Below are 16133 nucleotides of genomic sequence, written 5' to 3'. Positions count from 1 at the left end.
CTCAAAACAATGCATTTTGCTTTTTGATTCTAAAAATTTAGGTTATGATAAAGGTGCAGCTGGATGCTGTGGATATTTGGTATTTTGTGATATTTTGATATTTGTGGATATAGCTGGCTTCAAGATTAGTGTATTTTTGCATTATGTTTCAGTACCTAAAATGAGCTGGAGCAGGCGGTTGAAGTCATATTCCATATTCAAACCCCTTTGTGGCAGGTGTTTACTCTCCGAACACATGTTTGGTGTGTGTATGAGGGCAAGTGATAAGAAAAAATTGACTGGTTACCTGGTTGCTTTGCCTGCTAAAATCATATTGTCTATGTTGAGGTTCCTGTTCAGGTGGGGCCTTTGCAGTGAGGAGTAACTTTTGTCTCTTTCCATGGCTGATGTGAATAGAGAAGCTTTTGCTTTCAGGGTAATCATTTACGATGGTCACTCTTAGTTTTTCCTTTGAGGACTTTGCAAAGCTGATCAGAGAGGGAGACGCCAAATTTTGTATCTTCATGAAGAATAAATACATACAGGGTAAATATTTTGTACTATTAAATGCTTTAATAATTTAGTACCTATATATTTGACTGTTTTGCAGGACAGCGTTTTCTTACAACATAGTTGTATACTTGATCTGTGAAGTCCATGAAGTGCTTGCTGCTAAAATGAATACATGATCACACACAATAACATAGATATGGTGATGTATACGTTCACTGTTAAAGAACAGAAGATGAACAAATCACAGTTCATTGCAGAGCTCTCACCTTTCTTTTTGTCTGGAGACCAGTTTCCTGCTCATCTTTTACTTTTTCAGAACTCGTTTTTTTATTCACTTATTTTGTATTTCCTTCACATTTCAAATTTCCATGTAAAAAAAGGAATTCTGATTTATCAAGTGGTGAACTGTTTTACCATCTGTATAAATATTGATCATTCACTTGTCCAAGTCAAAATGTTACTTGCCCTGGGGGGAAAGGATTTTTGGTGGTGTAAACCTAATTTATGCAGGTGTAAACCTGCATTTATTTACTGAAACAAATTTTAGCAAAACAGTAATACTGTAAATAGTATTACAATTTGAAATAATGGTTTTCTATTTTAATATATTTTCATTTATTCCTGTGATGGTAAAGCTGAATTTTCAGCTTCATTAATCCAGTCTCCAGTGTCACATGATCATTCAGAAATCATTCTAATATGCTGATGTGCTGCTCAAGAAACATTTGTTTTTATCATTGTTGAAACAGTTGTGCTGCATAATATTTTTGTGGATTTTTTTTTTTCAGGATTCTTTGATGAACAGAAAGTTAAAAAAGAACAACATTTGAAACAGAATTTGTAACAATGTAAAAGTTTTACTGTCAACTTTGATCAATTTAATGTATTGACTTCTTTAAAAATGACATTCTTAGTGACACTTTGCACAGTAGTGTAGCATAACTCTTCGTGAAATATATTCTATAAACCATGTGAAATAAAGTGTTTACATTTATTACATTTGCTTCTGCAAAGCGCCACAAGGTGGTACAATCGAGTCAACAATTAGTCTCATTCAGAGACTTATGTAGAGAGGTTTCCCGGATGCATTGACAATTGTATGTTTGTAATATCCTCACTTTAAATCATGTGTATAGATTTGCTTTTATTGTCATATCTTTTAATATTTCACTCAAGTATACAGCAAGCGTAATGACACACGTGATTATCATTGCAGCATGTTGTTACTTGCTAATTGTTGTATGCTAAGCTAATTTAAAAATAATATAGCCTATGTGACAAGACATAGTTACAAAATGTGACATATGCAGCCTGAACATACTAAACAGGTGTAACTTTAAAAAAGTCACTTTAGACTAATCAGATAGGCTAGTGGACTAATTATTATTAAATGTCTTCTATCGTTCCACTCGGTGCATTAGCGGTTTCCAGAGCAATGTCCAGTGGTTCTCAAACGATTCAGTGCAAGTAGCCTTCTAAAGTAGGCATCAAGTGACGTATGAACGTCGGCTGCACGCGTTATTAGACACACAAAGCTGTATTCGAAGTGCAACCAAACCATGAGAAATGAATGAGACATGAGAAAACATGTTGCCATTAAAATTACCGTTTATATAGTATCATTTTACATTCACCTAATATTTTAGTATTTTCACATAGGCTACAGAACTGTGTCTCGTAGCTCTTCCTAGGCAGTCCGTGCGCGCTCATGGGACTCGAGTTTATTCATAAGATCGCGGCAGTCATCTGCCTGCATGTGCGGCATATTATATCGACAGCGCCAGTCAAGCCTGTCGGTGTCTGCAATTCATGTTAACAGGCAATTAATCAGCCGGTTGATTACAGCGCGCGGCGAGCACAGAAGTTGACTAAAGGCGATTGCGACGCTGCTGTGCGATGCCATTCATCAACGAGTGACAGCAGCAACAAAGGCTCGAGCTGGAATGAAGCGAGATGTTTTTGATTAAACGCTTCCAAGGAGATGAACCAAACAAACGTTGCCATGAACGAGTGTGTTTGGTTACAAACACACAGAGGGCAGGGGAAGGCTGCCGGAGCCAGGTGCCGGGCCGGGCTGTTGTGTTTGTGTATGGGACGGTTGCCACGGCAACAGAGGGACCGGCGTCGGCGTCCTGCCTGTCCCCTAGGGGTGACTTCGGACAAATGGACCGCTGTTCTTCTGTACACACGCTGATCTAATGCGGAATATGACAGTAAACAGCGTTCAGCAAAAGGTCGTGTTTTGTCCCTGTTATTAAGTATTTGGTTTTATTTTATTTTGTACCACCGTTCACAGCAATAAGAATTGCAGTAACTACGGTTATTTTTCTTGTTTTATACTACAGTCTATGTTATTTTTGGACGTTACCATGGTTACAGTGGCACTTTTTTGGAAGCGAAATAACACACACACACACACAAAAAAAAACACTGGGTTAAACATATGGGTCACTAGGTTGGGTTATCTTAAAATTTGTTGTTTTTTTTTTGTTTTTTTTACGTCGTTGAGTTATTTTTAGTTTATAACCCAGCAGTTGGACATCAGCTGCAGCCTGATTATGAAAGGTATAGTGATATCGTTTTATGATATAACTCTTATAATAACATTAAGTAATGTGAACTGAAACGTTAAATATATCCTAAAACTTTTTTTTATATACCTGCAGGTACTGAGAACTTAATTTTACCCCCAAATGCTGAGTGCCAGCAGGCTCCAGTATGATGGATTTATTTGACCAATGTAGCCTACAATAACTTAAACTTGATTTCATTAACAACTTCATAGGATTCATGTTTACACAATAACATGATGGATGTGTTTAAGCATGAATGTGAAGCAATAATTTATCTCTTTATTTCTGTACTAGTAATGATGCATAATAGTAATTATATCGACACAATATTTTGTGTGTTGTCTGTTTCAGTCGTGTACATCGGCAGTAAGATTTTGCTGCAATAAAGTTTGTGTATTTTATTTGATTTTTAGACCAAAGTACACAAATAAAACTTAAAATAAAACACACCAAAAGATATTTAGTAATGGTTTATACAAAGGCAGTTTCCAGTTTCAGTAACACAGTAAGCTAACTAAAATAAAGATATGACATTGAATTTTTGGAAATAATTTTAGCAAACAACAGAAGGGTAATATACACAAAAAACTGGTTCACCATTTCATTTGAAGATTGACATTTAACTTTTAGCAATGAATAATGTTAGAATTTAGATGACTGCAGTTAAGTAAGAACATCAGCAGACCTTAGTCAGGATAGACATACTGAATTTAATACGGATGAAAACGAGGCTGTAAGGGATAGACGTACAGACTTTACAATGGCATGCACTGTAAAGGTTCTGGATCACGTAATTTTTTCACAACTCACAGCTTTTAAAACTGTTTTTGTCTACTGCAAGTTTTTTTTTTTTTTTTTTTTTGTAAAGATGTTTCATCAGCTGAACAATCGGTATGTTGTTAGACAACACTGAACTTTTCTATCCCTCACAGCCTCGTTTTCATTCCAATCAAAGAAATAAATCTCTTGTTCACTTATCTCTCTCTAAAGAATAGTGATGTTCAGATGCACATTTCTCATAGCTATTAAACAGCAACATAATTCAAACAAGTGCACTACTTATCTGTTTCCCTTCAACAGAACCTACTTCTTTATAGAGTCTTTATACTTGTTCTTTGAGATTTTCACCTGAAATCCTATTCCCCTCTTACCCTTCTGTCAACTTTCTAATGAAAACTGACTGTAATACTATGTTCTTTATCCTTAAAGACAAACATTTACAACACTTCCTGTGTTACACTGCATAGTGGCTGTGTGATTTTACAGGTCAAAGTTCAAGTTTGGCTTTGGTCCAGATAAGTGCTGATGAAGATGGAGCTCAGAGCTTAGAACATGTTGACATGGAGACAGTGGGGCCTTACTTGGCCTTTGTCTTCTCCTCGTAAGTCCCGGCGTTCTTGTAGGCCCCTACGTAGCCTGTGTGCTCCACAATCTCCTCCCGCCCACCTTTTCCTCTGCCTTTCCCACTCTCATCAAAGCGCTCCTTGTGTGAGCCCGTATATTTAGATGTGTCAGTTAACCTATCCACTGCAGCAGTTTTTGCAACTTTCTAGAGAGAGAGAGAGAGATAATAATATCATAATTCCTTAGAAAGTAATATCATAAATAGAAAATCAATTTTAAAACTGGAAACTAGAAATTACCCATAAAATGTGCTTCATCAAGCTAGCATTGTTGTTTCATCAGATGATCTGTATCAATCTGTTTCAGCCTGCCCCAGCAGAACCTTTTCTGTCAATAGCATATGCATCACATATTCCTGCAACTCCTTTTGAACTTTTAACTAGTTGCCAGAATTGATGTATTGCTGTTTGATTTGTTACTGCCCTCTAGTGTTGAACCGACTGAGGAATGATGTGGTAGTACCTTTTTTGTGTTTCTCAATCTTGCTCTTGGAGGCCCACCAACACTACTCATTTTAGGTGTCTCACTAATTTGACGCCCAGTCGAGTTCATGGGGCGCTCTACAAATGAGATGGTGAGTTGAATTATGTGTTAGATGCAGGAGACATTTAAAATGTGCAGTGTTGAGGGACCTTCTTGAGCAACAACTGCTTGGCATTTCTTGGTTTATCTAACATTTTTAAATTCCAGGTAATACACTCACACATTTCTGTCACAACAAAGTTGAGGTAGCCTAATAACTAGTTGAATTAGAATCGATTTGCAGTGTGATGAAATGGCAAACCAATAACTGTTCTTTCTTTCTTGCTTTTTTTCTTGTTTTATGTACACTACCATTCAGAAGTTTGGGGTCTATAAGATTTTTTGGGGAAAAAATTGCTGCATTTATTTGATAAAAACACTAATATTGTGAAATATTTTTTACAATTTAAATTAAATGGTTTTTATTTGAATATATGTTAAAATGTAATTTATTCCTGTGATGCCAACGCTAAATATTCAGCAGCTCAAGTCTTCAGTGTCACATGATCCTTCAGAAATCATTGTAATATGCTGATTTGCTCCTCAAGAAACATTTCTTATTATTAGCAATGTTGAAAACAGTTGTGCTGCTTAACATTTTTTGGAAACCCTGATACATTTTTCCAGGATGCTTTGATGAATAGAAAGAACATTTATTTGAATTAGAAATCTGTTGAATAAAAGTATGAAATTCTTTTTTTTTTTAAAGAATGATTGTGTATAACAGTAATGTATTGAATTGATAACATTGATTTTGATGCCGCCTTGTGTACAGTTTAGTCACGCTAATTTATGTCAAAATTAATTTCTAAGTTTTCATACAAAAATACCTTAAATGATTGTTTTTAAATGGTTGCCTTACCGTTACACCAACGTTGGTAGGATCTTTGCCTTCAATTAGCTTATATATAGACTGCAATGCCTCCTCTTTGCTCTGACCTTTGAACCTCTTTGGGGCCAGTTCTTCTAGAGCTTTCTGGAACTCCTCATATGTAATAACCCGAGATGTCTTTGCTCTGAATCATATGGTAAACATATAGCATTTTCAATATTTACATTGCCCGGACAGTGCAGTTTTTTAAAACTTCATCTCTGAAGATATTTTTAATATTTACAATATATATATTTACATTTTATGTGGTTATATTGTGTGCACAATAACAAAAATATATATTACAATTTGTTCAAATTTAAATAGTCTCCAGAACAAAAAAATTATGAAAAACTCACTTGACTTTAGTGAAGACAATATCTACATCGGTGCTGGTGACATTCTTGCCATCAGTGACTTTGCAGTCTTTGCACAGCTTAGCCCAGTTTTTCCCATTCAGCTCCTTCCCAGTGGCTTTGGTGTCACCATGAACAGCAAACTTCTTAAAGGAGCTCAGAAGCTGGTCCATGTCTGTGCTTTCTGCCATATTGGGTATTCTGCTAAACAAATAGTAAGACTATGACCTAATGGAACAATTTCTCTAGAAAAAGAGGTGTTTTAACTGACCATATAAGTCATCTGCAATAGACATGATAAACAGACAAAAAAGATGAAAGAGAAGGCAGATTAATGTGGTACACTAAAAATAATTATTGCACTGTATTATAATCTTCAGAATCTCAGATGTGTATTATACAGTATATGTACTGATAATGTCTAGTCTCGGTCTGTACAAATGAGGTTGAGCCCAGACAATTAAGTACCTTAAACTCAGATTTAGCCTGTCTAAATGATCCAAGTTATCTGCATTATCTAAATTGTCCTGTCATTATAGCTTTGAGATATTTTACTATAACTGTCTTCTTGTTGCAGAGTTTTGGCAAACTTCTTCAGCAGGTCACCCTCTTTTCCATTGCGTTTTGAATGGCCTGAATGAATAAAATACCAACTAAAGCACCAGCCAAAAGTAACACATTAGGTGTATGTGGAACGACAGAGCCTGATGTAAAATTTAAGGGCCATAAGGATTGAGCTAATGAGGTGATTATCAGCACTCGGCAGACTGCTAATTATTCATTCAACACAAATAACATGGATGTTAGAATTTCCTAGACATTTTCAGACAGCCTCTTTGCTTCCCTCTTTCCTTCCTTCATAATTCTGTATTTTTCTATTTTCTTTCTTTCGAGTGCATGAGTGAGGCCGATTCCAGAATTTCTTGGTGTGTCTGCACAGCCCAGCCATTGTCAATGGAGGCGAGAGTAGGTATGTGGATGGTCTGATGTGTCTTGGAGTTATTGTGGAATGTTTCAGATGGATGTCAGAAGTTTGGCAACTGATGGCCTCATGGAGAGGTGATGAGTGTACAGCAGCGGTGGGTGGGCTTGCCCTGGCTTCAACTCCAACTCCTTCAGCCTTCTGTAGTCTCCTCTCAGCTCACACACAATGACTTAAGTGTTACATAAAATAGTCTCTTATGCTCACCAAGGCTAGATTTATTTGGCCAGAAATACAGTAAAAACAGTAATATTGTGAAATACTATAATTTAAAATGAGAGTTTTTTTTTTTATATTAAAGGGTTAGTTCTCCCAAAAATTAAAATGATGTCATTAATTACTCACCCTCGTGTCGTTCATCTTCGGCACACACAAATATCTTTTTGATGAAATCTGAGAGCTCTCCATTGGCAGGTACACAACTACCACTTTGAAGCGGTTTAGACCAAATTTTTTGAAGAGACACTATCGCTTTATATGATGAACACATTTAATTTAGGCTTTTATTCACATTTAAAGATTGATCAGCGAACATAAACAGAAGCTCAACCGAACCTGCTGGACGCATAAGAACAAACCTCTTGCTGAAGCTCAAACGTGCTAACATGATAATGAACCTCATTGGTTCTCGCACGTCAAGCAAACTGACTTGAGCTTCCGTTTATCATTATAACTGATGTGTGAGTTGATGAATGTTTATATGTAAATACAAGCCTAAATTCAATTTCTGCATCATACTGTATATTGCGTCTCTTCAGAAAATTTGGACTAAACCGCTCAATTCATATGGATTAGTTTTACCATCTCTTTATTAACCTTTTGCTGCATCAAAGTGGTAGTTGTGACTGTCAATGGAGGGACAGAAATCACTCAAATTTAATAAAAAAGATCTTCATTTGTGTTCCGAAGACAAACAAAAGTCTTACGGGTTTGGAACGCCATAAATATACGCCATTTTGGGTAAACTAACCCTGTAATAGATTTTAAAATGTGATTTATTCCTGTGATGATAAAGCTGAATTTTCAGCAGCCATTACTCCAGTCTCATCACATGATCCAGCATATCCCAAATATGCTGATTTGGTAAGAAATATTTCTTAATGTTCTTAATGTTGAAAACAGTTATGATGCTTAATATTTTTGGTGGGATAAAAAATGTTCAGGATTCTTTGATGGATAGAAAGTTTAATTAGAAATCTTTGGTAATATTACAAATGTCTTTACTGTCAATTTCGATCAATTTAATGTGTCCTTGCTGAATAAAATATAAATTTCTATCACAAAAAAATCTTACTGACTTTTGAATAGTGGTGTTCATTTAAGAGTAAATTTGTTATTTCAGTATTTGTTAAGGATAATTAACCCAAAATTGTTGCATAATGTTGTAATCATCAGTGGTTTGGCAAACAATTCTTCAGTCATTGAACCGTCGAAGTCATCGCATTTTATATGTCGTCATGCTTAACATGTTGCACGTGTGTGCTGTGTTTTTCCCTAATACAGTGTGTGAGGGATCATGTGCAAGCTGCTGCTGAGGTTATTCCCACACAGGCGGCTGAATAAAGACATCATTGTATGAGCCTCACCCTTGTAACACACATGCAAAGGCAGCCGTCCACATAAACAGACATTGCCCTCCTCCCAAGAGATCCCCTCACACAGGACACGACTATGTGGAAGTGTCTATGGAAAATACCATTGTATTAAAGAGGGAAACAGAGACACTTACCCACCCATCCAGACAAAACACACAAACATACAGTAGACTCATCAAAATAACAAAGGCATTTCCTGAAGACTTTCTGAACAGATCTCAATCTTTCTCTGCTTCAGCCCTAGGGTTTTATAGCGAATCCTTCTTTGTGTTCCTGTCTGCAAGATACCTGAATTCCCCACACAACATGTTTTTTCACACTTATTCTGTATTTCATACTGGCATATAATAGCCATAATATGTGATACGCACTTCATAAACCAGCTGATATATATGAAATATAACTGATATAGACAACTTAATGAGTGTTTACTTTTTGATCAGACAGACAACCCTATAATTAACCTGATGATGTCAGCAGTGTTTTGTTCAACAATTATATGAATAGCATCAGTTTGTGCCAATTTGCCACCGGGAAAACTTCATGCAGTAAATACAGCCTATGTATACTTGCAATCTAAATCATTTTAGTCAGTGACAATTGTAATTATCCAAACATGATTTCATCTTCTGGCACTTGATGGCCCTTAGTCACACTGCAGATGTTGCAGTTAGAACATGTTACTTACTGTTAATTTAAAACAGTTTATTGCAATTAAAACATGTTCTTTTCTGTCCATTTCACTTGTGTGTTATATATATTTATGACCAGTAGAAAAAATAGCAACATTTAAAAAATTCATTATAGCAACGAATGCAAGTGTTGCAACTTCAAATGTAGGCTATGTATGTTTGTTCAGGGGTTCAAAATAAATAAAAAATTCTTGAAATACCACCACTTTGAATTTACTTATGTCAATTTACTCACAGAAGTCACACTCCACAGTGCAGCAATACCCATATGCAGCATGCCATTAACAGTTTCAGTATGTAAACCACAGATGCTGTGTACCAATGCATGGAATATTATGGGTCTGTATGATGTAATGAGTGCAAGCATATAGCGAATAAGATGAGTGCATGTACTGTATGCATGTTCACAGGTGTGCAGTGCATTTGCTTATGAAGAGCATTCTATCACATTAGTAGCAGTGAAATCACTCTTACCTGTGCTACTGACTTCCAGTTGCTGGCAATCCACACACATGCACACACACTCCCTGGTCTGCACAACTTCTGTCCTCTCTTTCTCTTTCTCTGTCTGTCATGTCCCTTCTGAAATGGGCTTTAAAAAGGCTGAGGGCTTGTTATCATCTGTTTATTCCTGTATCCATGGAGACGTCCTGTTTAACATCAAGGGATGGCTATAAAAGAGAGAGAGAGAGAGAGCAGTTTGTGTGTGTGTGTGTGTGTGTGTGTGTGTGTGTGGGAAATATATAGAGAGAGAGGGGAAGAGGGAGAGAAAGAGAGCCTACTCAAGTTGTAGTGACCAGTTTCATTTATCAGTCGGGGGTGAACTGGAAGCTTGAGCATTGCAACATAGAGAAACCAGGAAAAGACTTAAGCATTTGTGTTTTATTTGTGGTTTGTGTTTATCCTCTGTTTTGCCGCGTTGTGCTTGTATGTAAAAGTGAAAGAAGAGAGCGAGGAATGCGATTCATCCAGCACGACATGCGTTAGTGTCCGTATGTGAGAATGTTCATCCAATACTGCCTGTGTGTGTGTGTGTGTGTGTGTCCATATAGCTACACTTTGGAACGAGATTTGTCCCCAGAAGTGCTGAAGCCAAATCTGACAAAACCTCTATTTGGGGACATTCAGAAAAATCTTCATTTGTAAAAAAATATTTAAAAGAAGTAAACCTTTTAAAAGTTGCAATGGAATAGGTGTAGTGGCATATATTGTATCTTTTTTTATCTATGTCTTTTCTTTTGTATTGTGACATATCTCAGTCTACAATATTAGTGAAAAAGAAAAAAAAATATCGGGTGGGGACCTGGTTCTATCCATCAGCTGTTTATTGGATGGAGGCATATTTGCAATGCTTGAAGTCGATTGTAAGAAGGACTTAATGTTGTAAGAGGACTTAATGACTGGAGAAATCTGGCATTTGTCACCAGAGGGAAGTCTGTCATTTCACCAGGGATGCACAGAACTATTATTTTTTATTTATTTTTACAGTAAGATCAAAAACATGCATTTAGAAAATAGGCGATTTCAAGCCTACTTTAACACAATACTCTGGAATAATTTATTCTGACTGGTCAATAGGAGCATTCATCATTCAAACCATTACCATTTTAATTAAAATCATAAAAAATAATTTCAGCTCAAATCAATATTTTATGTCCAAGTATTTATTTATTTAGGCAGCCATGTAATAAGTATAATAATGTACAATCAGAAGGCCATTATTTCATAATAAACCTGTCAGGGTGATTTAAGACCCTGATCGGCCTGTTGGGATTAATTTACAATAACTGACTCTACATTATCCCTTCCATGTAGTTTATCTCAGGTGCAGCTGAATCTCACAGAAGGCCATTCTGAAGATGGCCAGACAGGTTTTTTTTTTTTTTACAAATTTTGTCTGTCTCCCTCTCTCTCCCTGCTCTTCTCTTTCTGTCTTTCTTTCTCGTTTGGCTCCTCTCCTTCATCCACTGAGTTAATATTTTCCATGGTTCCAAGGTCTCTTTCCTCTTTTTGTCCGAAGAACAGGACATACAATTCATAATCACAATTCAGCAACAGCCTGGAGCCAAAGGTGTTACAGTGGAGTCACATTTCACTGATAAGTTTATTTTTAACTTTGTTATTTTAATTATTATTATTATTATTTTATGATTTAAATGATGATGTTTGCCATTTGGAATCACTTTTTATGAGTGATACATAATGCATGACCAGAATATATTTGAGCCTTTAAAACAGTTTGTACCAGTACATTATGGTTGAACCATTGATCAACATAAATACATGACAAATATTTGGAGCATGTAAAATTTCATGGCAATAGCATACAACATCAGTTTAAATGAACTGAATAATTCAGGCTCATATATATAGGAGTGTGATGGATAATGTGCCTTTCCAGTTCTATTATAGTAAACCAAACTGTTTGCCAAACGCTGACTTTAACTCCTTATACATACAAAGAGCACTTTTGTTCATTTGCTGAATCATGGTGTGGAAAGATTTACAGTTGCGCTTTATGATTAGCTTTACATTCAGATTTTTAGACAGAGAAGTTTGTTTAAACTGCTTTGCATTCATCTTTCCACAGCTGTGCCACTGTGTTTTTGAAGCCCTGGCATTCTCATTGCTGCATTTTTTTTTTTTTTTACCGTGTAATACAATCATCTCAATAAATATGCTGTTTACTGATTTAAAAAAAAAGAAGTATAGAAAAAAGAAAAATATGAAGAAAAAAAACATTTATATTAAAAAAATATTTATTATAAATGAGTTTATTATAAATAAAATATTTAATAATTTAAATATTTATCATTTTGTTATTGTAATTTTTTTATTTTGGGTGTTTTTTTTTCATCATGCCAATTCGATTTGCATCGAAAGCTACACTGCTAAAAAAGATGGTTTTTTAAAGGTTCCTTACACGTAGTAACAGTTCTATTTAGTACCGTATCATCCTGAAGAACCCTTTATATGCTGAAATGGTTCTTTGTGTTTGAGTTTAGGGTTCTTTATTCCCGTTTTTTTATTTTTCAAATCTGTAACTTTCAAAGCCTCAGCTAAGCCTCAGCTAACTACAGTTACTACACAGACTGTCAACATACTCTCAACAGGTAAATTATTTCTTTCTTAAAATGTCCTAGGTTCATCAAATACATTGTGGGTATAATGTGTGATAATGCAAATATTTTGAGAGTTTATTTGTGTGTATACTAAGAACATTTCTAAAGGAACTTTGGAGCATTGCCATTCCAAATAGTGATCTGATGATCTTTTATCACTCACTCGGCCAGATTACATTACAGTTGCCTCCACCAGAAACAGCATTGAGGCTTGCTACGAGAAAGGAAAACTGCATACCATGGCAATACATAGGATGTGTGGTGTGTATTTAAGAGAAAGGGAATTAGATGTGTCCATATAACTGGGATTGAAGCCATTAAAAACTAAGAATATCTTTGTCATCGTTAAAATATTGAAATTTCAAGAGTCTTCAGTCGTCTTTATTTTCATTTTATCGTCTCCTTTATGAAGGAAAACAAACAGATTCAGAATCCTGAATCTTCTGTAATCACAAAATGACAGGTAATTATTTTAAAGGGTTAATTTTTTCAAAAAATGAAAATTCTATCATGAATTTCTCGCCTTCATGTTCTAAAGCCGTAAGACTTTTGTTCATCTTCGGAACACAAATGAAGATTTTTTTAATGAAATCTGAGAGCTTCCTGTTCATCCATTGACAGCCTACGCAACTACCACTTTTAAGCCCCATAAAGGCAGTAAAGACATTATAAAAGACCGTAATCCATGTGACTCCAGTGGTTAAACCTCAATTTTATAAAGTGAAGCGAGTGCTCTGTTTGTGCAAAAAAACATAATTTACCAGTTTATTTACAAAATATTAATTTCCAACGCATGTTCACGCAACAACGTCTGCTCTCAAGTCAACACAACACACCTGCGTTGTGGTGCTTTCGTGAATGCGTTGGAGATGAATATTTTGTAAATAAAGTGGTAAATTGTGGGGGGGGTTTTGCGCAAACAAAAGTCAATAAAGCTGAGAAACACTGATTTAGAAAATGCTTTTTTGGTGGTGCCCCCCTTTGAAAGTGGAAAGCCACTGCATTCACGCCACATTTATGAGAGTGGCACACATTATGCTTGTATTTTGGCTTTGAGAACAATAGCTCATCCACAGCATGAGCTTAAAATGCCTAGCCAATAAACACCTGACCATCCTACGTTTTTCTGGCCATGAAAACCATTCACATCCTGAAATATATAAATAAAAAATCTCATACGCACACTCTGTTATAGACATTATCATTTAATATGGAACCATGCTGGATTGTATTATTTCTTTCTGTAAAAACAATGATTTCAAACCTACAGATGTGTAACATGCACTTACAGCCCTATTAACTGAACTTTTATGTTTCAATAAAGTGTTGAGTGATGTCTGTTACACATTGAGCGGCTAAGGCACACACTGTAAATCTCCAAATCTGTATGACCTTTTGATGATTGACACATTTAGTGGGTGTATGCGAGTTGTCATGGAAACACTTTGTTGTGATATCAAACTTCACATAGCAAAATGGTGTGCAGAAAGTGAACGGCAGTAGCTTTCATAGTGTGACATTTACTGTGCACAACATGCCAAACAAACTGAACACTTGCACTACAGCATTTCAACGCATCAGATGGGACGTGACATGCGTTTACCACATTGTTGTTTTACTGTTTTACTCTCATTTTCAGCACCTCTGTATCACCCATAAAAAGAGCAGTTATTATTTATACACGCAACAAATAGCCTACATTTTATCCACACATACAAATTGAAAACAGGAAAGTTTTTGTTTTTCTAACAACTTTTCTCAAGTCTGTCTCGTCACTGTTGGTTTTAAGTACACATCATCCATTTGGAATATTTTATCATCTTTACTCTCGTTGCATGAATCAATGTGCATGCAAGGAAATGGTCAGCAGATGGAGGATTGCCGGGCTGCTGCAGTCCAAAAATATCATGTAACCTACTCTTCCTTTTCTTCCTATTCTCATTTGCTTTATTTACTTAGCTGCTTTTCTATGTAAACTAATGTTTCTTCATTTTCAGCTCATTTAGTGCTGTGAAAGCCGAGAAACCCATAGCCAACAGGAAACAGATGTGCACCTCAGAACAAAAGGTCTGTGGCTGTGGGTTTCGACATGTGTGTCTTTGCGTGTTTGACGTATGATGAAAAGAATCAACTCTTATTCCACCAACCACCATTCATTAAGGTAGCTTTTTTTTGCATTACAGAATATGAAGTGTGTACTGTGTTTTCGAAACCCGCATGTATGTGTGACCATTAGAAAATAAAGTAGCCTCTTTTACAATGACCACTGGTTAATGAACACAAACAGTGGGAAAATCGGAGAGATGTGGGTTAGCCCTGGAGGGTCAAACTAATGGCATCAAACAGCACTCACTTCATATTTCAGCTTTTGTTTTAACTGTTGTCATAGAGACGATTGCTGCTAGAATGGCTTATTTTCTTTCCTTTTTTTCTGGTTAAGGACTACAGATGATGAGGTCACTGTTGGAAATGAATGAAACAGATTGAGAGACATTGATAAGTGAAAGGACACACTGTTCTGTTTAACCACTCTTTCCCTGTCAACCCTACCTCAACTGCATGTGGAGGATATTGCTTATTATTTATCTGCTATATTGACTGAATTGAAGTAAACCTGTTCAGAACAAAGGTAGGGGTGAAACTTGCAGCAATATATGGTATACATCTACAGATTTTTATCACTTTACATGAGTATACAGTTGGATTTACTATATATCCAAATCATACTTGATATAGCTAGGCGATAATGCTATATACTGTATTACAAGAGTGTACTGTATATGGGTGGGTAAAGTTGTAGGTTGGAGTTATTAATTTATGTGGTGATATTGAAGATTATGAAACCTGTAAGGTTTGTTCAATACAATTTGTGTTCAATAAAAACATTTTAATGAACACAAATTGTATTGAATCACAATGTCGTTTTCCAAAAGAAAGAAAAAAAATGACAAATTATTACTTAATTGTCCAGACAATAAGTCATCTTACAAAATAGTAATACAAAACTTTATTTAGATCTCTACACTGAACAGAATTTAGACTTTAAAAAGAAAATGTGGTGAAAAAACTAAAAAAGAAAAACTAGCATCTCACTATCACATACATGACAATGCTAAATTCCCTTCAGTGCACACTATAATTCACGAGAAGTCATAATGCAAGTCATAATAAGGCTTTTGTTTGACTATGATGATCAGCAGAGTCTGTAAATCTGTTCCAATGACAATTATTTGACCACATAATAAATCAACCAAGGTGAATTGTGAAAACTGAGCTCTTTATCTCTGGTGAATAATTGCGTGCAGTGTACTGCTGGCTCCAGCCAAAAGGTTTCTGCCAGTAATGCTGCTGCTGTCACTGAGTCCTGTCACAAGTTCTGCTGCATGCCTCTCTTCACCAGAGGAACTCTGACTGTCAGTGTTACAGTGTTATAGGATCCTGATGCCATGGTTACACTGGGTACACACTACTGCAAAAACAGCCACCTGGCTTTCAGAAGGACACTGTCTGAGAACAAAAATGTG

General features: G+C 35.9%; 1 protein-coding gene across 2 annotated transcripts; it reads right to left on the bottom strand.

The window, feature by feature from the left end:
• Positions 1–3020: 3020 nt before the first annotated feature.
• On the bottom strand, positions 3021–10077 carry tppp3 (tubulin polymerization-promoting protein family member 3). Of its 2 annotated transcripts, none has more exons than XM_084108313.1 (4): positions 9962–10077; positions 6222–6422; positions 5854–6007; positions 3021–4614 (listed from the first exon to the last, which is right to left on the bottom strand). In XM_084108313.1, exons 2-4 carry the CDS (start codon positions 6407–6409, stop codon positions 4423–4425), a joined length of 534 nt encoding a protein of 177 aa, XP_083964439.1. In that variant the 5' UTR covers positions 6410–6422; positions 9962–10077; the 3' UTR covers positions 3021–4422. The 2 variants fall into 2 exon arrangements, with proteins under 2 accessions (XP_083964439.1, XP_083964440.1); XM_084108314.1 differs by having other exon boundaries at positions 6222–6419.
• Between the last annotated feature and the right edge of the window lie 6056 nt (positions 10078–16133).

This window comes from Abramis brama (assembly GCF_963993115.1).
Source record: "Abramis brama genome assembly, chromosome: 3".
NCBI lineage: Eukaryota > Metazoa > Chordata > Actinopteri > Cypriniformes > Leuciscidae > Abramis > Abramis brama.
This window is presented reverse-complemented; position numbering and strand designations above follow the sequence as displayed.

What these genes read in the sequence shown, in the direction of transcription:
- tppp3 (XM_084108313.1), bottom strand. Translation starts at nt 6,409, where the DNA reads ATGGCAGAAAGCACAGACATGGACCAGCTTCTGAGCTCCTTTAAGAAG. An exon ending in ATTGTCTTCACTAAAGTCAA is followed by an intron (nt 6,008 to 6,221) that starts GTGAGTTTTTCA and finishes CATATGATTCAG; the next exon opens with AGCAAAGACATCTCGGGTTA. An exon ending in CTACCAACGTTGGTGTAACG is followed by an intron (nt 4,615 to 5,853) that starts GTAAGGCAACCA and finishes CTCTCTCTCTAG; the next exon opens with AAAGTTGCAAAAACTGCTGC.